We start from the raw sequence: 26,317 nt of genomic DNA, 5'->3' as shown, positions 1-26,317 counted from the left end.
GATTTATAAAATTATTCAAACCGTTCGAGCAAACTGGTTCCTGAATAAATAATAATTTAAATGTGTAAATAGTTACATATTTGCTCCGGAGGATTGATCGGCCTCAAGAGGAACCGTTTCATTTGCGAGCGAAAAATAAATTCTTTGAAATGGAAAAACATTATTTCGATTATACGAGTAGAGAATTCATATTTATGCAGGAGGTTCGGCCACGCCTGGGAAAAATTTTAATGGGAGATTCTAGAGGCCAAAATAAGACGAAAATCAAGAACACCAATTTGTTGATATAGGCTTCGTTAAAAAGTTATTAACGTTCAAAGTTCCGTCTGTAGAATGGCAATTTGTTTACCTACTCGAATTTTTTTCTCGAAAGTGCGTAGAAATTCGGGGATATGTGTGTTGATCAAAAATGATTTTAATTGTCCCCTGCAACCGAAAATAATTTTCCCAGAACGATTTGAAATTTTTTAATTTTACCGAAAAGTTTCAACACTTACTCGAATTTTTTTCTCGGAAGTGCGTAAGAATTTTGGGGTATGTGTATTGACCAAAAATAATTGTTATTGACCCCCGCAATTAAAAATAATTTTTTTAGAACGATTTGAAATTTTTTTTTCGCCGAATTTAGGCAGCTACTCATTCCCCTGTCCATTTGTCTTAAAAAGTCGTTTCTAATTTTTAGTAACTTTGTTTGACGCCCTACAGAAAAGTTGTCTCATACCTTTTTGTAGGTGTCCATGAGCTTTACTTCAGAAAAAAGTTTCATTGAAATATATTCATTATTATAGGAGTTATGGCTGTTTGAAAATTGGACCATACTTATGGGGGTTTTCTCACCTTACGGGGTGAAGGAACAACTTTTTCAATATTGTTAGAATTTCTACATATTCTTCACTAAAATACGCGTTGTTTGCCATTTGAAATTTTAAAATCGTTCAATCCGTTCAGAAGTTATGACGTTTTAAAGATTCGCATAAAATTTCGGGGAACCATTTCAGGCCTCTGATTATATTTTCGGTAAGGAATTTTTTTCTCGAAAGTGGATAGGATTTTGAGGGTATGTCTATTGGCCAAAAATAATTGTAATTGACCCTTGAAAATAAAAATAATTTTTTTAGGACGATTTGAAATTTTTTAATTTCGCCGAAAAATTTGTCCACCTACTCGAATTTTTTTTCTAGAAAGTGCGTAGAATTTAGATGGCATGTCTATTCACCAAAAATGATTGTAATTTATCCCGGCAATCAAAAATAATTTTTTCAGTAGAATTTGAAATTTTTAAATTTAATTTTGTAATAACTTTTTAACGAAGCTCAATCAACAAATTGATATTCTTCATTTTCGTCTTATTTTGACCTCTAGAATCTCTCATTAAAATTTTAGGGGTGGCCGAACAACCTGTGTACCACGAATCATTTCCCTAGCGATGGGATCGAACGAATCCTTGTAATATCATTTGGCCAATGTGTTAAATATCGAATTTATTAATATTTAATACGTACCGAATTAGAAACGGAAGCGAACTTATCGTTGAGCCCAGTACCTCGGAGCTTCGTTCTAATAATAGGACGGCGAGAATCGTTCGTGTCGGCGCTTTTAGTGGTAGTTGCGACGGCCACAAACGTAGGCATTCTAGAATCGTAAAACGAAAACGAACGACGGTCGAGCCGAAGGACTAACCCATAGTTAAGCATAGGTACCAGAACTTTTATCGGCTTTAGTTACGTTACGTACAAACGCTGTCTAAAAGATTTATAGGGGACAGGCATTTCCGTGAATCGTACGTACACGTACGTCGTATTTAAAATAAAAAAAAAAAGAATACCACTAACAGTTTCTGGTTGTTACAACGCTACGTTTTTATATTCTTGTTGTACATAAATCGCGAGATTTATAATAGCGTAACTGGAACGATAGGGGGTGCTATACATATAGTACATATATATATATATTTTGATATAGTTTCGATTCTCGGTTGCTCGAAACGCGATTAGGGTTTCGCGAGCTTTTCTCCTCGATTTACGCTATTTAAAATTAATAATATCGCTAGTTTCGTTCGAATTTTTATCGACGTGTATTCGTGATTTATTCGTATACTTTCATGGCAACGGGGTCGCTGAAACCATTCTGGGGAAATACCTAAAACAGTGAGCTTGGAAAAATTCTAATAACCTAACTGTTGCTATTGTATAAGTAACGAGCTTTTACGTACGCGTTGCTTCGCGACTGCATATATTTTTTATCGAGAACTGCTTTCAGAGCAGGTTGTGTCTCGCGTCGATAGAGTGTATGCACAGTTTTCCTAGCTAAATATCGAATTTATAGGTTTCATTATAGTTCGTGATATAAACTACCCTCCCCGGTGTAGTTTCGTGCAAGGACCAATATGTTCATAGACCAAAGTATATTCGTAATCCAAATTAGTTTCGAACGACGTCTCTAGGAGGATCGAAAATAAGAAAACGTTTTTCGCTTTAGCTGTTTTCTTTTTTTTTTTTTAATTATTTCGCGAACGTTTAACGCAATCTGTGCGCGTAGAAACGTTGATTCTGCTAATTGAGTTGCCCTGTTGGCGCCTACAGTCGGATCGAAGAAAGAATCCATCCGGGAGACCCTTCGACGCACATTCGGAGGGTGGAAATTCATCCGATTCTCTGTTGGGTGATTGGTAGCGACGGAAACGAACGTGCAACGAATCAAATTACAATCTGAACAAATAAACTTTTCTTAACTATTGTCGTACAATGTTTCTACGTCACAGTTGCTCCATCTAGACTCTGTTTTTTCGTTGATTACAAAAATACAGTGTCCAATAATTTGTAACAGATAAATTAATCAGGTAACGAGTGAATAGAAACGGGAGAAAGCAATGTTCTTGATATCTGTTCGCGAAACTTCCCCCACCAAGGTGAATTCTTTCGTTGGTCCGACTATGGGAGCAACAACGTGAGTCTCATCGATGTGCATACACAGAGTTTAGCTGCAACGTCCACTTCTTGCTCACCCTTAATCAAGTGGGCAATGTAAATACTTTGGTATGCGTGTGCCTATTTCGTCTGATAGTTTAATATTGTTACTGTATATATATAAATATATATATAAATATCGTATACTGTACAACTGTACCTTGAATGACTGAAATAAAAAGAAACACGTTAAACTAATTGTCAATTACATGGAATTTTACACGATGTACACGATGAGAACGATTTAAGACGAGTACTTGTTACGAGTATAATTAAATGTGTAATGTATGGCCTGTGCATAATTCTAAATTAGGTACAATCAAAGTAATTTCCGTAGGCCTATACACGTATATACAAAATACACACGCGTATGTAATTGTACGAGATGAAGGAAAGGAAGTTATTCGACCCTAGAAACGTACGTAGTCTCGGGGTAAAGTACTATTTTGCCAGGCAGAAGGTATATTTGATTGCGTTTTATTCTGGCGTACGGCGACATTTGTAACTGGAAACGGAGGGTTTTTTTTATAAAAGAAAAACGTCACTCTTCAAATTAGTATTTTACTCGACTGTGACTACACGCATGTAAACATTTATCGTAACGATATTAAATGGATTGTAAATGAAATTGGAATATTAATATCGTGTTTTTTTATGTGTTTCACCTTCCACGTTGCGTTCCCTCGCTCGTTGCCAAGATAACAATCAACTGGTAATTAAAGAGGCACTCGACCTATTCTATTTATTTATTGCATATGTATATATATTTACAGTGTTCATATAAATAACACGATGTACCGACCATATCGATTCTTTCGCTATCGCGTAAGGATGCATAAACATATTAGAATAGAGTGGCCATGCAATGTGGTGGGGATAGCCCTACGGGTGGCCTTCAGCGGCCAATTTAATCTTCATACGATTTAGCTTCTTTCAGATCAACTTAAACGTCGACGCCACTTGATGCTACGAGACGTTCTATTCCCGCTTTCTTCTTCCGATTTTTCCAAGTAAGTAATCATTTATAAACCTGATACACTTTAGCGTTCCTCGTTACGTCGATGCATCCGTCACGACATTAAATAACACTAATCATCGAGCACCCGCCGGTGCAAATTGAATAGGATACACGTTCTAAATATCTCTATTTACAAAATATCTCGTAGCGTCCATTACTTTTCTTTTCTTTTCTCGCAACGATATTACAAGCCATCGCTGAAAATAAGGGACGCTTCTCAACGGATTCTAACGTTACGGATAACTGTGTATTTTAAATAAATTAATGGCATAATTTATTTCGTTACGTCTAGAATTGAATTGGGAATAATTTCATACGCGCATTTGGTATCTTTCGTTTTCTCACGGAGATGCTGAAGGTACAACGAATGCACAGGATAACAGATTCATAATTATCGCGCGTATCATGTTTCTTATTATCGTTTAAATTACGCGATAAGAACCGTTGCTCCCACGATCAATTATGCGGTGGCGCTTCTTCGCGGGCCGCCTACTTTTGGTATAAACGTCTCGTAAAATATCTCGATTTCAATTATTTACAGTTCAAAGACGCGACGATTGCCATATTAAATCAAATTATTCCAAAAATTTTCTGAATCCCATTCGAATGCAAAATTTGGAAAAGCAAACAATGAAAATTCCCCGAGTCGTCGATACCAAAACGTTTCAGTTAAGCGGGTCTCTCCTTAGCTTTTCTTGGACAGTTCCTGGAAGAAGGCCTCGATCGGTAAGGTGGGCTCCTCGGTCGGCAACTTGAAATGCGAGGCGGCGACTCTGCTCTCCGGGGAGACCGCCTTGAAGAGTCCCGGTTTATCGTAGAGAGCGGAAGCGGAACTGGTTAAATCAGCCACGCTTTGCGAGGCCTTGGCGAACAGTTCCTCCTCCTCCTTCGATTGAATTTCGAACGCCGCTGTGGTGGTCTCCGACGTGTCTTCTGTTCTCGCGGTCGATTCCTGGTCACCGACACTTGTTTCGTCCATTGGACTCTCGTCCACGTTTTTGGTAGTGCTGCTCACGACCGGTTCGGCGACGGGATTTTCATTTTCGACGTGGAAACTCGGCTCGCTTTCGCTCTCGTCCGCGTTCTTAACCTCTTCCCCGTTATCGAGCCTCGCCGGAACGTTCGTGGAAGTAGCTTCCTCTTTTTCAACGGGGATCTCGTTAGCCGCCACTCTGGTAGTCCCCATTGTAGTGACCGCAGAATAGAAACTGGTTTCTTCGGCGGCCATTTCCGTGGCCTCCGCCTCCTTTCTTTCGGCATACGCGGCGGTCGAGGTTTCCCTTTGCGCGGACAGTCTGCTTTTCATCACCGGTCTACGTCTCACCGACGAGGAAAACACGTTCTCTGGTCGAGCTGTGCTCGGTTTCGATTGATTCTCGCCGTCCTGGGACCTGTTAGGGTTGCTGGTGGTCCCGGAAATCCTGCTTCTGTACACGTTCCCGCCGATGGGTCTTCGTTTGGGAACGAATCGATTGGACCTGTCAGTGGTGGACGAAGGAACATCTTCAGCAGCGTATTCCTGATCCTTTGGCGTCAGAGGAGCAGGAGAAGTAGTCCTGTAGTTCACTCTCGACATGTACTTGTATCTGCCAGTCGTCTCTCTAGCCGTGTCGCCATTTTGTTGGGTCTGCTGGCTCTTGTAACTGGAACCTCTCTGCTTCGTGTGAACCGCTGGAGCCACCGAAGCTTCCGTGGTCGAGGCCTGGGATAATCTGCTCTTGTAATCCAACCGACTTTTGTAATCCTTGATGCTGAAACGTGGCCTCGTAGTGTTCCCAAACCTCATGGGTCGGATCTTATGCGTTCTGCTCGTCGACGAGGTCACAACGGGCGCCTGAGTTGTCGATGGAACGGTAGACGTCGTCGTCGGGACCGTCGTAGGGATACTGGAGCTTAGACTCGAGCTAGATCCACCTGTAGAACTTGTGGGCGACGCTACGGTCGCTCTGTCGAAGTAATTACCCTCTGTTTTGATGAACAGATCTTCCAACGGAATATTAGTGACCGCGCCATTTTGTTGGGGGTTGTAGCTCTCGTTGTTAACGTTCTCCTCGATCCTGCTCTTTGTCACTTCAGTATAATAATCCAAAGGCACAGCTTCCGTAGTATCCACTCGTTGCTCATCCACAGTCTTCTGCGACGAATAATCAAAGTGTTGATTATTCGGTTGATTCGTCACGAATTGATTGTACTCGTTGTACCCAGGAACAGACTCTGTCGGTGTCCTGTACGTGTTGATCGGCGCGTGGACGATCTCCGTGACGATTTCAGCCTCGTACGGTTCACCATGGTTCACTCTGTTCCTGTGGCCAGGTCGCTTCCTGATGTTGGCCTTCTTCTCGGTCACGGAGTCCCCGTAGGTCACCTGCGTGGGCTTGATTCGCCTTCTTCGCGAGCTGTCCAGCTGCTGGTGCACCTCTTCAGGCCTGTCGTACCTCCCGTAATCGTCCACAGCGGCCGTGATCGGCTCCGGAGTCGTGGTCGTTGGTCGCTTTCGTCGCAGTTGGGTCCCAGGTCGTCGCGTTCTTGGCTTCTGGGTGGTTGCTGGCGGCAGAGTCGGCGTTTCGGGCGCCAGGGTCGTCTGAACAGGCACCTCCTCGATGTGCAGCGTCACCGGCACCGACGTTTCTGGAGGTTGAATCGGCGCTTCCGTTGGCAGGGGTTCGTACGCCACCGTGGTCGATGGTTTCCTTCGTCTATATTGATCGCGCGATAACTTGTGGGGTCTGTGTGGCCGTATCTCCGTCTGTGGTTCTCGGTAGTTCGCTTCTTCCGGTTGGGTTTTAACGTGGTAATCCTCGTATTGCTGGCTCTGTATCACCGGGGTCTCGGAAATCACGTAGTCGGGCTGGGTTACCTGAAGAAACGTTCGTAAATTATGGTGCAAAACTTGTCGATTTATCGAAAGCAACGTTGAAACCTCGAGACGGTCGAGCAGACTTGCGGTGATTACCGATTAAAGTCTAATTGTTTGCTTAAAACTTCCGGAGGATTTCGAACACACTCGCCGAAGAGCAAATTAACGACTGTTATTTGTTCTGGTCCTGAAAGTTTTAATAGTACTTTGACGCCATTAAAAGTTCCCGGGTAATGATGTTGATTCGGGCAAAAGTGCGATCGAAAACGCGGCAGAACGGCGCCATGAACTCATAATCATCGAGTCGCTTAACGAAATATTCAAACTCGTGCAAATACATAGCTTTAACTTTAACTGAAAAGTGCAAATATTTTGTAGATATGTTTCAATTTTCCTAATTCCTCTCTGCTGTTTCAATTTGACAGAAATAAGAATATTCAAACCTTTTTGAAACGCTGATATAAATATGCTACTTTATTCGGTTTAAAAAACACTAAAATAAATTTACTACTCTCAAAAATTAAAAACCTTCAAAAAAAGCGACAGACTTGGTCGGAGCCCGATATATCTCGGGCAGACGGCAGTTCCATGCATTCGACGCATTCGACGCAAGATTTATCGAACCATACCTGTGACTGTTGAACTTTTGGCAGCTCGCCACGCTCGTAGTATTCCGTGATGGTTGGGGCTGCATCCGTGGTGACCTTGGGAATTTCGTACTCCGCAAACTGGTCCGCGAAAGGCGATTGGCCCTCGACTTTGGCCAGTTGCTCCGATTGGTTCCTGGCGGACTCGATCGCCAGCCTGGCCTCCTCCTCCTCCTTCTGCCTCTGAATCAAATCCCTGAGCTCTTCCTGCCGTTTCTTCAACTCCTCTTGCTGCTGCTTCTCGATCTCCAGCTGCTGTTGCCTCTCCTGCTCGGCCAGCCTCTGTCTGTCCCTCTGTAGCAACTGTTGCTGTATCAGATACTGTTGCTCGTTGAAGTGCTTCAACGATATGCTCTCTGGCGTCTCGTACTCTGGTTGAGCGGTCTCTGGACGGACGTCGATGGGCAACACGGAGGTCTGGTACTGCGGCGGTTGCGCCTGGGGGCCGATGAAGAGCACCTTGGGCACTTGGGGGATCTGGTTCGAGTCTGTCGTTTCCTGATTGAACTTGGACGGCGGATTGACGCGCGGTAGTACCTCGTTGATGTCTGACGCGTACTTGCTCTTGGGCACTGGCCAGGCTGACGGCGGGGGCGTCAGATCCTGTTGCTCAGAGACGTAATACGTGTTTCCAATCCCAGCGGTGGGTAGAACCGAGTCCTCCAGTTGCTTGTTCGCGTTTCCGTGACTTGGACGTTTGTACTCCCTCACCAGGTCGTCGTCGTGTTGGTACTTGGGGGTGGTTGGGGCTTGTGTGGAGGAGTAGACTTCAGGAGGCAGCAGAGTCTCGTAGGGCAGGGATGGCCTCAAGTTGTATCCATTGTAGACCGACGGGGGCGTGATGTAGCTGATCTCGTGACTCTCGTGCACCAGGAACGCCGGATCCCTTTCGTACGACGTCTTGTATGAGTGGGAGGGATGGTTCACTTGGCTGTAGAAGTTTCCAGCGTTGGGGGAGTTAACGATCTGCTCGTTGTGAGACGGCTGCTGGTATTTGTCGTAATTCGCTCGGTGGTCGTGCTCGCTGAGCCGTTTATCCTTGCCGAAGTCGGACGCCAGCCCTGTTCCAGGCGGCTGGAAGTAGGGTTTTGCGTTGCTGGAGACTTTGAGGGACTCGAAAGGTTTGCCTTGGTACCGCGGAGGCTGGAGCATTTGAGGCACGTACGAGTCCGCGTAGTGTCTATTCTTCGTGTTCATCGGCGATGACGGAGGGTTCGTGGTCGAGGCGTAGCCCTTGATAAAATACGTGGCCGCCTTTATTGGATCCGGCGGTTGGTGGAGGCTCTGGGGAACGTAAGGTTGCCGCAGGTAAGCCGCGTTATCGCGTAGTATAGGCTTCCTATGGTGGTCCAGGTCGAAACGATACGCGTCCTTCGGCGGTGGGATCAGGAACATGTACTCGCGAGTCTCTGAGCCCACGTGTTTGTTCAGGTGGTTGTGCACCGGCGTCTCCACCCGCCCCTTTGGCCCACCGTGGCTGAAAACCGTGAAGCTACCTAGTATGCTCGGCGGATTGTAATCATGATGGGGTATCGGTTTGTTCTTCCTTGGTTTCAGCTTCTCGGACGCGGCCATGTGCTCCTGCAGCTTGCTCAAGACAGGATGAAGCGGCGCGTTTCTCTCGAGATTGCTAGACGGCGAGACGTTCGTACCGATCGTCTCCTCGTATCCGTTCGTCAGCGGTCTCCATCCATTTGCGATCATCGACGATCGCGTCGGTGGCTGCAAGAGGGTGATTTAGGTTTGTGGGTAAACGTTCTTGCTCCACTTCCGAGGAGTTAGCCTCGCGGTGGAATCACAGTTATTATAAATTCAACTTTCTCTACGGCGAAATTCCTGTTACGATTTTTTCGCCCGTTTTGAGACGTGTAGAAAGTTTTATGGGGGATTCGGAAACGTTAGCGTTAATTTAAAATTTCTTGATATCGTCGTTTCCGGTCCGTTTTTTAGATTAAATCGAGATAAATGTCTGAAAGTAAACCTTTAACTCGACTGGAGCGTCTTCAATATATGGATGATAGGATTTTCTACTATTGGGGACTGGAAAAATTTAATCTGAAGTCGAGATACTGAGGGAAATTAATTTGGACAAGTACTGAAAGAAATTGTAGGTTATGGTATTAGGGGCGGTGCCAATCGATGAGGGAGATCTTCTTTGCGACAGACAGTACACGCGTGATGGCCTTCTACGTAGCATGCAATTTTATATTTCTTTTTAAACCAGTTATTTTTTAGTTCTAGGTTATTATTATCTATGGAATGATTATATTTGTTATGTATTGATATTTTGAAAGAAAGTGGGCCCTCTCACTCTACGAGGGTTAACCCTTAAGTGGATTATTGGAACTAATAATTATTTAATATATGTTAATGTAATTACTTAAAAATTTCTGTAATCCTCCATTAGTTCATTATTTGTTAAATGCTTTAAAGGAAAGTTGATTTCCATTTACCGATTTGGTAAAAATTAACATTAAGTAAAATAATTCAGTTGAGATTGGGAGTCCACTTAAGAGTTAATGCTATGGAGTTTAAAATTAAAGATTCTATTTTCCTACCATTTTGTAGAGAAGAAAAGAGATGAACGTAATACTTACAGGGTAGTATTGTTAATTTACTTACGGGTTTGTTATCGGAACGGTCTATCGATACTGTGATGGCACCGATGGCGGTGAAAAGCCCCATTGCGAGGACACCTGATTTGCGTAACGGCAATTGTTAATCGTCTGATCAGAAGTCCCATCGCGGGGCATACTTACAATTCAATATAAGCGTCATTGTGACAGACCATGGGACCATTTACGCAATCGTTCTGCAACAGAAAAACGTATTCGATCGTTAGGAGGAGCTATCCGCGTCGCGAATTACGAAAGGAATGATAGACATTAGCAATTCGGTGAGTCAGCCCTCCTCGAGTGCCACTCAATTGTCAGGATACGAGGACAGGAAAAGTGTAACGCACGATGGCAGAGAAAGCGGTATCTATCAGCGTTCTCCGTATCGTTTCCGGTACCATTTTGTCATTTCTAAATCACGGCGAACGGTGAAACTCGAAGGAACGATGGAATTTCTCGTTTTTCCTTTTTTCTTCTTATTTTTATTTACGACTCCGTAATTCACCGACACTTCGAGTTTACAGTCTACTTTTCCCTCGCGCAGTTGGAAAAAGCTCCGGCATTGTGCTGTGATCGATTCTTGACGACTAAATAATGTATTTCCACTTATTCGATCCCATCGAGAAACCTGCCCGCCGTAGACAACGTCCTGAGAAAGGCACGTTTCGTTCGATCTCATCGTACGCTCGGAGAAACTGGATCATTCTCGCCAGATATGGTAAACCAAGCTGATCGAACGTTTCCAGAATCCGTCGAGGCCTCGACGGCCGTTGTCGCGTGCACGTGACTTCGCAATTTCGGTTAGATTCGCGTACAAAAAGAATAATATTATCTTTCAAATATTTCAATCAGGCTCAAAATCTAGAATATAGTATGCTCGCATAGTTTTCTGCCATCGAGGAAGTCAATTTGGAAAATTAATCGGGCACGTGTAGAACAGAATACGACTTGGATATTGGCGCAAGTAGAAACAGCGAGTAATGGACAGACGCGCCAGCCAAGTTGTATTTCATCGGCGATAAATCTTCAAACTCAATTATCTCGAAAGCGAAGCGCCATTCTACAAAATTTTATTCTACGTTTACGACTCGTTCCAGCACGTTGAATCGAATTGACGCATAAAATAGATCCTATCCCATATAAATTATAAATTTAAATGTTTCTATATTGCAATGTCCAGGATAAAGAATACAGAACTATAATTCCATACTTTGTGTGCTGTTTAATACTAGGCTCCCATACCTTGCGTTACATGTTAAAAATCGTTGGAAAAAAATGGCGTTCCAAATGAAATTAAACCGCCCAATCGATATCGGGACATTTTTTACAAATCGAACGCTGGAACATTCGAAGCGAACTGGCGTCAGAGGGTTTGCGCATGCGCGTTCATTATGGGATACGACCGTGGTGCCCCCTGCGCGGCCAAAATCGCCGGTGAATCAGAAAATCAATAGAGCAAGTGCATTTAAATTTCACGCAGATTTCGGTTGAATTAATTACAAGCATTAGCTTGTCCCTGCGTGGACGGTCGCGCTTCTGGTCAACTGTTGGAACGGTTTCCGGCGCGGACGTGTAACTGCGCGCACAATTTAAACTACACGTCACAACGACGGAGTTTCGGAAACTACAGCCGACGAAGTAATTACCGGATCGCGTCTGCGGATTTTCAGAAACCGAACCGAGCATCAGGGACGATTATCGTGGCATTACCTTTTCCCACGAACGTCTATTTTATCGCCATCGATCTTCGCTTTTAAGATCCCTTTGGCCGCTCTATCGGGCGATTACGTACAAAACCGATCGTTTTCCAAAATTTATCGCTCGGTAATTACATTCTAACCGGAAGGAATTTAATTGTAGGGACGTTTAAAGATCAAGCCATTTCTAACGATTTATCCCCCGCGTTTCGACCATTTTGTTTTAGTTCTTCGCTGGGAATATGCGGAGCATGTCCTCCGATGCGAATTCCTAGAATATTCCCGACTCTTATGGCGACCGGACGAAGGGACAAAGGAGAGTCGAAAAATAAAAAAGAAACGTTTATTAAAATATCCGTCCCTTCCGAACGAATAGTTTTCCGGAAAATGTTCAATTTGCGATCGTGACGTGCTGAAGAGGTAGTTTCTAATACGATGCAATTTTATAGAATCGCTAAACCACAAAGCATTTGTCTAAAAGACTTCCTCGCATCGACGATACTTTTCCAATTCAGCGTCATAGCGAAACTTTGAAAGGTAATTTCGTCCCTTATACTTCAATTCTCCCTGGTAGAAAAAGAAACACCTGTTCTTTTGTTTCGAGGTCAGGTTTCAAAGCGACTTACGACTACTTATGCGATATTCTTTTATTCAATGTATGATACGAGGGAACAAGTTCGAAAGGAAGACTTCGCGAAAATTCAAATTCAATTTATTTCGATTCCTTTAGAATTTATCGAAGATCCTGAAAACAATTATATTTGAGGTTTGTGTTTCTGTTTCTAACTTTACTTTCGTCGTAAAGACATCGCGATATAGTAATAATGGTTGAAATTTTTTTTTTTTAGGAAGCCACCCACGTTATGGTTAAACGTACGACGAACTCTTTGTGTTCGCGTTTCTTTCGAGTCTCCGGCGTATTTCCATGCCTTTGTTGTCCACGGCTATTTATCCAGTGTTTCCGTGTCACTACTCTTTAATTTGTCCCTCGCCGTCTATTAATCAGACGCGCGAACCGTGGAGCGCAAAGTGGCGATTTAACGTTGTATTCGAATCTTGGGAATTAACGAGCAAGTCGAACAGAATTCAACGCGTGTAATTGAAGGTAACTGCGCGGTGTTGAAAACCGTTTCCTTTCCGAGCGACTGTCGAGGTCAAAACTTTCATGCGCCGCGAACGGGGGAGTAATTATACCGAGGAGGAAAAAAGGAGAGTGTTGCTATTATTATTACTTTTTAAGGTTACGTTCAGACCAAACGGTTTGTTAAACGCGCTGGTATATGGGCACCGTTTCTAGCCGAGATTTGCAAATCTCTTGGCAACACACAACCCTAAAAAGAAGCAACATTTCTGCGCTCGAAATGGGTGGTAAATTTCAAACGAGCCAAGAATTATACTGTTTTTACTATCATGAGCTAGCGTTGCAAATTTTGTACTCCCCTAATTAGGGGAGCCTTTATTTTCTATTAAAAATTGTTATTTTTTATTTTTATCCTGTTTTGTTTTGCAGAATCGCCTCTTATGGGATCACCATTAGTACTCGAATACCCCGTACGTAACAAGACAAATCTCCAAAAAAGAATTACAACATTTGGACTGCATGCTTCTTCCTTATCCGGTCTACTCGACGAACCTCTCTGCTTCGCATTAACATCTATTTAGAATTCCAGACAACTTTCTCAAAGAAAAGCAACTGGTTAACCACGAAAGTGTGGAAAATACATTCGAAGATTTAATGCGGTAAAGCAACGGACTATTCTTCGAAGGATCGATTAAAAACTGACATCCGATTGTTACAATCCACGGGTAATTATTCGTTATATAAACGCGAGCACTGTTACTTCACAGCTTACAGGAAATAACTGTTATTTTAAGTAATTAAATAATTTCATTATATAAGATATATCATTTTATATATATAAACTTTGGAATAACGTTCCCGGACGTACAAGACTGAAATGATATTTCCCGTGTCTATTTTTACGTCTGACATGCACAGACATCGTCTACTTAATCCACTACTTTTAACTATCAGTTCTATTTAAAGATTACTCTGAGAATTCTTGAGCTTAAGTTCATTGTAGCAGTGTTTTTAAACCTAAGATGTCGAGATCTAAATAAAATATACAGTAATCTAGAGTATTTTCATATTGTAGTACATAGAAATGATTTTTTGCTAAGAAAAAATTCACAGAAGCTTTGCTGAGGGGTTGCTTTCTGTTCTACATTGTATGCTGCACAAGCAGAGCCGTAACAAAGCAGAGGCAGAAGAGGTTCATGCCCCTGGGTGCTATGTTGCAATGGCGCCCTTAACATTACAAAAATCAAATTAATTACTTCGATAAAATAGTAATACTTTATTATATAAATGGTTCTGATTTTTATCTAAATAATGAATATTTTATTCCATCGAGCGAAACAGTTGTGTTTGCCTTGTGCACATAAATAGAGGGAAGAAATTAGGTTACACTTTGCTGCTGCACGGAACGAGGAACAATTATTTTTTAAACTCTATCGTCACGCCTCGCGGATCCACTTAATTTCATCGAATCAGCGACGTTTTGGACACCCTTTTAGCGTTTTCCACTTTCCCGCGTTAATTCCTGCTGCTCTTTTTTAGCCAGCTCGCGTATTCCAGTGCTTCGTCTTTGGTTCCGCGTACTTTAATAACTTTAATTAACTTCGCCGGCTTATTTTTCCGTTCAACAATGGCGTTCAGGGCATTCCCGTCGCGTAATATCTTGATTTCCCTGCGTATATTGGATGTCATTGTTCGATGCCGTGAGAGAGGTGCGAAATTATCAGGGAAAAACGATAATCGCCGCTAGTGACAGTAAAGAAAAGAAATAAACAGGAAAGCAGATAAACCAAAGGACAATCATGCGAGTTTAAACTCCTGTGCAGGGAAGACAGGATACCTTTAATTATCTTTTCGCCGTACACTGTCTTCGGGAACTTTCTACCCGGTGTGCATTTCCGTTTATTAGAAAGGAAGATGGAGGAATCCGATAAAAAAAATAAAAAACGTACGCGCAGGTTATTCGTGCCGATAACGAGACGTTTTTTCCGTCCTTTATACTTTTATGTCTTGAAGCAAGAACAGAACTTTTAACAAGATACGGATCGAACTAAATATTTATTGCCGCTTCCTGGTCGAATTAATGGCGGGAAGAGGTACTCGAGTGGTTAGGAAACGCAATTACCGAGTTCCTTTGCGTTTTTGATCAACGGGACCGCGTGGAAAGCGTTTTATTTATTAATTTCGTTCGAAAGATTCGTTCGACGCGTTGCTTGGGTCGTCTCATTTTAAACAATTGTTACGGGAATAACGCAACCCCCGGTCGACAGGGAAAATTAGTCGTCGCTGAGATCAAACGATATTCGGTAGGATAAAGATAACGATGGAAAATAATATAATCGTTTAAAATATTGTGTCGTGGGTCCCAGACAACCCCCCTGACAAAGTTAGGATTCATAGCAATTTGCATGCTAGTCGTTCCCGCGTTAGTCACGCGGATGCTTTCACTTTTCCACAACGGTCCGCCCCAGTTTATATTATTTCACCAGGGATCCGTTTTATATCGCGCATTAGAGTGAAAGTATCTAATTTCAGAGGAAAAATTCCGGCACGCTGTGTCCCGTTCCCGTTTCGAACAGCACGCAGCCCATTCGAGTCTCGTTTCGATAATGTCAACCAGTCGCTGTGCTAACCCTTCGACGATCGTCCACCCACCCAGAACAAACTAGGACATCTCGACAAAATTTTTTCTCTGCTCGAATACACGGTTTTACCAACCCCTTTGATGGCGTTGGCACAGTTTGGTCGATCGTGGAAACACCAACCATCGATGGAGATCATTAGACTGCGGATCTTTATACAAATTCATATTTTTATTAATAGAATTAATAAAATGGGAGCTTTGCAAATTTGTTCTCCGCTCGAATATACGTTTTTGCCAACCCCTTTGATGGCTTTGGCACAGTTAGCTCGATCGTGGAAACACCAACCATCGATGGCGATCATTAGACTGCGGATCTTTATGCAAATTCATATTTTTATTAATTGAATTAATAAAATGGGAGCTTTGCAAATTTTTTCTCCGCTCGAATATACGTTTTTGCCAACCCCTTTGATGTCGTTGGCACAGTTAGGTCGATCATGGAAACACCAACCATCGATGGTCATCATTAGACTGCGGATCTTTATGCAAATGCATATTTTTATTAATAGAATTAATAAAATGGGAGATTTGCAGAGAGTTGTCTCAACCTCTAAATGTAATAATTCGTATCTCACTTTAAGTATTAGTTATATTTTTGTTTATTGACTGTATTAAGTATTATTTATATTTTTGCATTCTGTAGTTTTTCTGAGAATTAAATTTTGTTGCGGATTATGGATCCACGATTAGCCGGTGTAAAGTCTTGGGAAACGCGGTTTTCAACGGAATTGCGTCATTGCGATATTCGCGCCATTAGTCTACCGTTTGTGCTCCGTTCTGCGTGTTCCGTAAACGCGTACAAGGAAGCACGCGAACGCGGGGAACCTTTCCCAGGGAAACCGAGGAAACCGCGTAAGTCGCGTGTATGTAAAGCACGGAGAAGGAATTTCCAGTCCCACGAGCCAGTTCGCGAGGCACCGTGACTCCTGGATTTATTTAAACGACCCTAACAGGACGCATTATCCATGCGCTAGGCATCGACTTCGACGCCCTTGAAATATATATTTTATGCATCGTAAAATACACGTTTATATAGTGAAGTACAGGACTGTTCACATTCTAAACTGATGGAAAGACTTTGCAATATCATGGTACGAAACAAATCTGTGCAATTCTAGGTGCAATTGATACTATAACAAACGTAGCTCTCAGTTTTTCTTATTATGAATTGCTTAAGAAATTATAGAAAAGGATAAAATAAGACACTGCTAAGAAGAGAATAGCTTTGCAGCAGTTGAGTTATAATTATAATGAAATATAATTTTTAGATTACAGCAGACATCGAAAGGAGAAAGAAATGATACATAAAGCTTGCCAATAGACGCAGATGGTCATTTTCTGAACTCGGCGATCTATTTTACTATCTAGTACTTGCACCCCAAGTGTGATATTTTTTCGCATAAAAGTACAAGATACCAAACACATCGTATTTCCAAAGTTTCCCCTAATTTCTCTTCTCCACATATTTAATTTCCCCCAAGGTTGCTGTTTTGCATTCATCAAAAAAATAATTGCTCGACCATTGCATAACCCACAGCATGAAATTAGCCCCGATTTATTGTATTCATTCTAATTCATCGAGTCGGTAAGAGCTACTATCGCGTATTACGTGCAAAACGAAACGCGGTACAAATTTTCCAATCGTTTTATTTGCCTGCAACGGGTTTTGTCGCGTTAAGTAACTCTATCTCCCAAAGGTTTGTAGCCAGTAATTGACCATTAATGCGTAGACCTATCTGGCTGCACGCAAGTGGAAAGCGAAAGGCCGGGGGAAACAGAGCGTGACTCTTTCGCGAGATCGCGAACGCGATTCGCTGAAAAACGGGCCCCCCAACGTTATCGTGCGTTGCCTTTTCTAAAAATCAACCGGTGGATACGCTGGCCTTTCGAACTGGACGCGAAACATTTTCCCCGACTGGTTAAAGTTTCTGCTTCTCGGTCGGATCGCGAGCGATAAGAATTCCACGATCGTCTATAAAATTTTACAACCAACGTTGGAAGTTTTACGTGGCGGTATTAATGAGTTGCAGATTTTCCTACGCGCTAACGGAATTCTTGTCGCGGAAACGCGATCATATCCGAGAAGCGCGTAAATCTGCTCCGCGCGATTCGAACAAAGCGTTACGAGCTACTTTCCTTGCAAATAATTCATTCGATAATTATTTTATATTGGGGGACTTTTGGATTTATTATAATCTATAAAAATTCTCGCAGAGTCGATATATCTTTCTAAAAATTTCCAGAGCGCCTGGATCACTTTCTCAATCGAAATAAAAATTATTTTAACGTTTTCTGTATGTATAAATTCAGTTCACCGATCTTTTTCCTCGCATAAATTGTGTGGTCTGTACTATAGAACGAATACAGAGCAAACGTGGAATCAATTTCGTACCAATATAGAACACAGAGCCGAAATACGCGAGGATCTTTCTTATCCGTAACGGTTACGAGAGTATTTCGACTCCTCGTTAATGTTTCATCAGGAATCTTCGTACTCCCAGTTCGAGATCCATAGTTATATTTGGAAGAGTTTCAATTCGTGGCATATGTCCGAGAATTGGTATATTCTCGGGGGTGCACGGTGCAAGCGATAAGCACCGGTCGTTATAATACAGATTATTAATGGCTATTAATCATGCTCAACGTTCAGTGAAACGGGAGACGTTGAAATTAATGCCCCGCGACGCGTCTACGACGTACAGTGCGTCCGTAGCCATTGTTGTTATCGAATAACGCACATACGCGTTACAGGGGTGCTGCGAATCGACCATAATCACCGTCTAGCTACGTTAAAAAAAATCATTTCTGACGTCGACGATAGATTTCTCGATGGGGAAAACCGTTTCCCGACAAAAATCTTTTCGTTCGACGTGTTTTCACAGTCACGGCGGATCAGATGCTATTGCAAAAGCAGGAAAGGCGATAGAAACAAATCGAAAGGGGAAATGACCGTGTCAAATTGAATCTACAGCGTTCAACGAGCGTAACAAGATAATGGAAACGATCGTAAACGAACAGTTGCAATTAATCTCGAGTATGATTTAACTTTCCGCAGTCCTCGATTTCTGACGAAATTTATACGTTCGTTTTACCCATCGTGACTCGCTGAAAATAATAAGCGATTTACACGAGCTCCCAACAAATTCAATTTCGAATTCTAGGAGCATTTATACTGATAAAAAATTGAATTTTTCAAATAGTCTTTCGAAGTAAATAATATTCAATACAGATTTCCAAGAGCATTTCAAATTTCGGTTTCTTTGTTTACCAAGAAATTAAATTTATTTTAGCTAAGTTTTCAAGGGGATTGGTACTGTTAAATCAGGTAAACTGTTTAGTCATTCGATTCAGCTTTCTTCGTTGATTACGTGGCCGTAGATCCGCGAACCAACTACACAGCGATCTTCCGTTTCGACGATGTGAATGACTTTCTTCCATTCATCGTGCGCCGCGCGCAAAACAAAGGATTATCACCGATTGCGTGAGATCGTACCGATTACGTGGGAGCCTCTTATCGTCCTTTTTGTCCTCCATTTTACGTAATACCTTCTACTCGTTACCCTTTCCTTTCGACGCATCTTTCGTCGCGTTTCGGTACCATTGAATCGTCCGCTTCCTCGGTCATTACGATTTACATTACGCAACAGATATTCCATACTTTACGTTTGGCCGACGCTCACCGGCAGTAAAAATATAGTTTTACCGGTAAGAGTAAAAAAAGTAGCACTTTGACAATAAACACAGCTATTAAAAAAAAGTGTGAGACCCGTAGATCCGTAGATCGTAAGCAATTCTGGGATTCTCCCATTATTACAGCGTGATTCCGACCACATGCAGAAGAATGAACATTCAATTAACATTCCTCCACGTTAGAAAGTGATCGAGGCTCAAACACTGATCGTTAGTTACTAATAACGTTTAATTCGTCCCGGAACTCTGGCCTCTTAAGCCCGCTAATAACTTCATTAGCAACCGCGCGAAGATATTTCGTAAATACTACGTAGAGTCGAGTTATGGGCGTTTATAATATTCGTTAAAATCTTCTGTATCTTTTTTAATGACACGGATGGTTCGCGGGTAGTTTCGTAATTGATGATTTTCATCTTATTTTAGCAAACGGAATCATCCATTACGGTTGCTGACACCTGTTACCCAACACTCTGTATAAAGTTCGAAGAACACTGGCGTTGACGAAACAGGATGCAGCCGCCGCGATCGCGGTTTCGCTCGCACTTTCTTGGAGTGAAAGATTTCGTTAGAGACCCCACCCTTGCGTGCACAGAGAAATTTAACGAGCGTGATCGAAGTCGATTAATTGCTGCATGACACGTTCGGGTGAAACGTGGACTGCGTATCGTCGCGTACGAGCGCGGGAATACAAAGGAGCGGCCCACGAATGCCGAACATGAAATTCTATTTACACTTTCTTGAATATGAACGACACGGAACAACGTGTGCAGCCTTAGAGCAGTGGGTCACCGGTGCCAGCCGATGAAAATCGAAATTGAACCTTTCGTTTGCGCGTGACCACGCATCCACGATTTCCAAACAAAATCATAATGGGAGCCCAAGACATTTTATTTGATCAATAGAAGAAATATTCGATATATAACATTCTACAGCATTCATAATTGTACGAATGCATTCGTTGTAAATAATTTTTGAACGCTTTCCAAGCGCCGGTCACCGGTGACCACTATGGCAGTCAACGTGTTAATAAGCGGATGGAAATTTTTGAAATTTATTCTCAAATTTTATTAAATGTAAATAACTAAAATTGAAGCGATCACGAGTATTTTAAAGTGCGATTTAACTCCAGATTTAAGGGAAGAAACAAGAACCCCCTGAACGTTGAAGTATTTCGATGATCCGTTAATTTTTGTTTTTTTAATTTCAAATACCTAACGAGGCAAACTTTGCATCTAGAGGGAGAATAAATTACTAATGGTAGTTTTGCAAACAAAGTGCGCGCACTTCGCGATAACCGTTGGTTGTGCGAATTCCATGCGCGACGTCACGAAGTTTCATTTAATTGGAGTATCCAATGGGTGGGACGAAAGCGAGCGCTCGAAAATTTCGCGAGACGAATAAATATGTATCTGCACGCGTACGTATCCGTTAATTAGTGGCCACCATTTCTCGGATGCTTACGAGCATAATTACAAGAACCCTTTGGGTATTTTTAATTAACGGATTTCTCGGTTTGCAGCATGATTCACCCGGGTCGATGCAATATTATTCCGCAATCGCGTTGCATCACGATTCGCTGCACTCGTTGCAATTAAAGATACAAGAAAATTGTTTCTCTTGACGAAGAGGAGACCGAGGATATCAGTAATCTTGAAAATCTTGAATTTTTCCTATAGCTTTATGGGAATTCTTTCGAGAAACGTAGGCCCAGTCAATGATACGTCAAATTGTGATTCATACGTTCGAAAGCATATTATATACGCGTAACCCATTTTTATTATTGAAATGTATGTTTAAAGAAAGGTATGAATATTATAATTCCAGAGAAATTTTTATTCCAACGTTTTAGCTATACTAATTGGCCCTCTTTAGAAACCCAGTAGCCAGAAAGTTTGAAATGAAAATGCAGCCACAATGTGGAAACCATAAAATATACACGAGGCTTAAATTCATTACCTCACGAAAATTGCGAGAAAGTCTGGTGAAAAAAATTTTTTGCTTCATTTTTCGAGGGCAAACGGAGGAGAATTTTTCAAACCAATTCTGGATAGGGGGCGAGTCTGTTAATAAAATTTCTGAAACCGAGCGCCGTGACAAACGCGTGCTCCCGCATTTGATCGCGCTGTATTCCCAGCGCCGAGATGGTCGTTTAATTGAAAACTCCACATAATCCCTGGGTACCAAAAGTTTCCGATGGCACTTGCGTCGCCGTTGCACACGGGGAATATCCGGAAGACATTTTCAAGACTGCTGTACATAGCTGTGATATAGTCCTGGGGACCTTTGAAGCAGATTTAATGGAAATACTAAACGAAAAGGTACATACGAAAGTTTGTATCGTACCTGAGCGACCGGGCAAATTGCATTTAAAATTTCAAAGTTAATCCGAACGATTAATTATTTTTAAATTTAATCAGTCCACGCTGGAATGGACACAAATTCATCCTCCTTCAGATCGTTCGGTAAATGAATTACCTATAACTATAAAAAGGAAATAAAAGTTTAATTCTTCGTATTCTTAAATATGTATTAATAATTTCACATTGAGTAACATTTTCATTTCAAGATACAAATTCTGAATTATCTATAATTATAAAAAGGGAATACAAGTTTAATTCTTCGTATTCTTAGAATCTTAAATTTTATATATGTATTAATAATTTCACATTGGGTAATATTTTCATTTCAAGATCCAAATTTTCCATTTTCTAATGATATTTTATTTGATAATATTACGTTTGGAAACTGTTGGAAATAATTAAAAGCGTATAATAATCGTACGATAAGTGATCGTACCACGCGTGATCGATGCCTCGAAGTAATCGATTATATTTAAAATAAAACTAGTAAGGTAGTTTTAGGATGAAATTTTTGAGAAATACTCTGTCATGGAATTTTGCAATAAGATTTGTAGTAAGTACGTTTACATTCGATGTATGGTCGTATTACTCGGCCACGAGGTAGTCTAATTGTTTTCAGCTGTGCCTATTTTCACTGACGTCGGATCTAGGTCGATATAATTCGCTCTTAGTAGCTACGTAAGCACGATGGCGCGTGAATCTTAATATGCATACCTTAATGTGCCAGACTACGGACTAGTCTATAGCCTTAGGTTGCGTTTTGAATGAAAAGCAATGCTCGCTGCTAACGAAGGGAAAGTTATGACGATTTTAGGTTGCTCGTGAAACGCTACGATTCGTGTCGATCATAGTCTTTCGGCGTGCCATTTACCAATGGCTTTCGAGCACGTAACCACTCTCGGATCACTTTTCCTCTAGTTTTTTGGCAATTCAAATTATCTAGAATCAATCTAAGTATAATTGATTCGAAGCACGAGGAACTTCTTTGCTCAGATTTCACGAAAATCTTTTATTTTCAAGGTATCGTTTTAAAACAATTTCTACGCGTAAAAAGTAACATCGAGGACGTTTCTATTAACACTGGAACTACCGACATTTATAATGCATTTACTTGCACCAAAGAAATTAAAAGAAAAACCTAGTCGAGTAAATTGCTTACAATTTTTATAAGAAATTACGAATGAGTCGATTTGACCACTTCAAGAATTTGAAGACTCCAATTACCGAGTCTTTTCGTCGTTTCGTGGACTTTAATATTAAAGGACGATCATCGAGCTGGTCCTCCATAAATCGATACCGATTCTCCGTTGAAAAAAGGCGTCTCGTTTAACGATACGCTAAAGCCCCGTAGAAGAGGGCGTCCATTCATTCTACTTAGACGCGTTACGAAAATACGTTTGCTCCGTGCTCTCGAAATAATTAAAAAGTTGCGAGGCGCCCCGTGTCCGTAATAAAGCTTCTCTGAAAGGCTTTGAAAACGACGAACGGTTCTCAGACAGACCTCGGGCCTGAAACCCGTTCGTCGCGTGCTCGTTAACGCCGTTACGTGCGCTCGCGTTCCTTTTTCTCTCTCATTTTTTTTTTCTATCTTCATCCTCGCCTCGTGAAAATTCAGCCTCGCGAGCCGTGCTTAGAAACTGCAACCGCGAAAGCGGCGGGCGCGGGGCGTCGTCCCGAGAAATTGCTCCTTAAACCGGGGAAAGTTCTTTTTTCTATCGGTTGCGTTTACGCGAACGAGTAACCGGCCACGGAATTAATCGTTAATTAAAAACGAACGTCCGCCGAAAGGAACGCTTCCGGTGGCGTAACGGCCGCTTCCCGATCGAGGACCTCGTCACAGATTTTTCATATTTATTTATTTTATAATTTATGTATCAGAGAAAATATAGTATCTTTTGAAACGATTCTAAATGCAGTTTATCTCAGCCAGCGACGCATTGGAGTTTCCAGACGACGTCTACTGTTAGCCTTGGCTCGTAGATAAAAAGAAATTCGACGAGGCGTGACACGCGAACGATAACGGCGATAGAATCCGCGAAAATTCGCGTCTCGGACGAATTCTGACAGAAACAGATACGTGTTCGCTTATCGTTCGCGAGAGAGGCGAAAATTCGAACGTGCGTCGACCTACTTGCTGACGAGCTGCTAGATGAAATTCGATTGTGCCGTGAGTTTTCGATGAATGCCCACTCGACCGGCGCCCGAGCCTGGGTCTAATTAACCAATTGAAATCACCGCGTGATCCGGGGATCGAGCGTCGCGACGGTTAGAAATATCCACTTTACGAGCGCCTTTCCGATTTCTAACGATGTCGTACCATATCTAACTCTCCAACAATTTTTTTTATTAATAACAGAGGGTGTAGAGACGAGTAAAGCGTACTCTATAAAAAAAGAATATAATTTAATCGTGTGTCCTTCGATCTTGGAGCTTCTCGAGTTACCTGAGAAACACCTGAGAACCAGAAATCCCTTTTACACTATACCTTGCATAAATAGTTTATGCTAAGCCTCTTCTACAATATTTTTTTTAATAATACTAGGTGTAAAGATGAGTATATTGTACTCTAGAGGAAAGAATTTAGTCTAATCGTGTGTCCTTCGATCTTGGAGCTCCTTCAGTTACCTGGGAAACACCTGAGAGCCAGAAATCTCTTTTACACTATACTTTGCATAAATAGTTTATGCTCAGCCTCTTCTACAATATTTTTTTTAATAATACTAGGTGTAAAGATGAGTATATTGTACTATAGAGGAAAGAATTTAGTCTAATCGTGTGTCCTTCGATCTTGGAGCTCCTTCAGTTACCTGGGAAACACCTGAGAGCCAGAAATCTCTTTTACACTATACCTTGCATAAATAGTTTATGCAAAACCTCTTCTACAATATTTTTTTTAATAATACTAGGTGTAAAGATGAGTATATTGTACTATAGAGGAAAGAATTTAGTCTAATCGTGTGTCCTTCGATCTTGGAGCTCCTTCAGTTACCTGGGAAACACCTGAGAGCCAGAAATCTCTTTTACACTATACCTTGCATAAATAGTTTATGCTCAGCCTCTTCTACAATATTTTTTTTAATAATACTAGGTGTAAAGATGAGTATATTGTACTATAGAGGAAAGAATTTAGTCTAATCGTGTGTCCTTCGATCTTGGAGCTCCTTCAGTTACCTGGGAAACACCTGAGAGCCAGAAATCTCTTTTACACTATACCTTGCATAAATAGTTTATGCTCAGCCTCTTCTACAATTTTTTTTTTAACAATAGTGGGTGTAAAGATGAGTATATTGTACTCTAGAGGAAAGAATATAGTCTAATCGTATACCCTTCGATCTTGGAGCTCCTCGAGTTACCTGAGAAACACCGGAGAGCCAGAAATCTTTTTTACACTGTACCTTGCAACACTGATATACTTATGTAGAGAAATTGCATAAATAGTTTATGCTCAGCCTCGAATGCTTATTGCAAAAGCTTTCGTTTCTTCAATGACTCGTTAATCTTTTATAAATCGTCTTCATTAGGAGCACTTAGCTACTCGAAGCAATGTTGAAATTTAATTTACAAGCCTGATATCCACTCAGTAACAGTGAAATCCTTTAACAGGATTTCTTCATAAAATTTCTCGTTTCGACTCAAGTACAGCACTATTCTTCCAATCAACCATTAACCCCTTGCCATATAATGACGAGTCAGATACGTCACAAGTTCTTGATGCCAAGTTTCACAATTATGAAGCTACTCACTCGTCATAGAGTCTTATAGATTGATTTCAACACCATTCCTCATCCGCACAAATTTAACCAAAATTAAATAGTATTTGGAAAATTATTTGGAATTAAATCGTATGGTCAAGGGGTTATTTTATCATTTACTATTGTTAGATTTCGCAAGAGATTCTGGAAGAATATTCAAATCGAATCGTTCGTTCCAGCCCTGTAGGGAGCCTAGCGCGGAGAACCTTTGTTCTCACGGTTCTGTTAAGTTCGCGAGGACGAACATTCAGTGTTCCCTGGCTGAAAAAGTTGTCATAAACAACAGGAAACAGGTATAGTAAAGCGCAAACTCGACCCGACACGGCAAACCGACCTATCGATTTCGGGCATTCGTATATTCCGAATGAATGACCTCCATCGATGCGTTAATAATAACGCGCGGTTCGAGTGGGTCCGATGTATTCCCATGAATTCAAAACCTGGGCGGTTTCGATTCGTTTGCGAGCGATGGATTTAATGCCGGCGAGCGACGAAACGGCATCTCTGCATCCCCGCGGGAACCGACTCCCGCGAATCGGAAATTTCTATACCGGGGAAAAACTGTTTCCCGGATCTACGAGGCATAAAGCGAAAGGAGGAGACTCCGTAGGAACCGATGCCCTCGGAATTCAGTTTCCCATCGAGGCTAAATCCTTTTTAACTTCGCCGGTCGCGGAGTACTTCCGTTCTGCGGGACCATAACGGATGTAGACCACCAAACGTTGGAAATCTATCCCATCACAAAGATTACAAGCGAAAGAAATCTAGATTGGACCCTTCAAAAATATATTCGAGTTGTAAAATTTGAAATTTGGGGTTTTCTATTTCTCTTTCAGTATGCAGGATCCAAAACATTCGAAATCCTATTGCAAAGATTACAAACGTCACGAACCTAGATTGGACCCTTCAAAAATATATTCCAGTTGTAAAATCTGAAAGGGGGTTTGCTATTTCACTATAACTTTGACTGCTTTTACAGATGAAATTTTAGTG

At 41.7% G+C, this 26,317-nt stretch overlaps 1 protein-coding gene across 1 annotated transcript in view; it reads right to left on the bottom strand.

The window, feature by feature from the left end:
* Window positions 1-4,579: 4,579 nt before the first annotated feature.
* The window catches only part of LOC122401186, a 31,437-nt gene continuing 9,699 nt past the window's right edge, over window positions 4,580-26,317 (bottom strand). The window contains exons 2-5 of the mRNA XM_043403156.1: window positions 10,248-10,300; window positions 10,111-10,184; window positions 7,471-9,210; window positions 4,580-6,841 (exon numbers count right to left, since the gene is read on the bottom strand). Coding sequence (XP_043259091.1) covers window positions 4,670-6,841; window positions 7,471-9,210; window positions 10,111-10,184; window positions 10,248-10,287 — 4,026 coding nt within the window. The 5' untranslated portion in view covers window positions 10,288-10,300 and the 3' untranslated portion in view covers window positions 4,580-4,669. The remainder of the gene's footprint in view (window positions 6,842-7,470; window positions 9,211-10,110; window positions 10,185-10,247; window positions 10,301-26,317) is intronic.

This window comes from Colletes gigas, unplaced genomic scaffold, assembly GCF_013123115.1.
Source record: "Colletes gigas isolate AHSC1104 unplaced genomic scaffold, ASM1312311v1 Colletes_gigas_Sc00022, whole genome shotgun sequence".
NCBI lineage: Eukaryota > Metazoa > Arthropoda > Insecta > Hymenoptera > Colletidae > Colletes > Colletes gigas.
The sequence above is the reverse complement of the archived record's forward strand: the minus strand, read 5'-3'. Positions and strand labels throughout refer to the sequence as shown.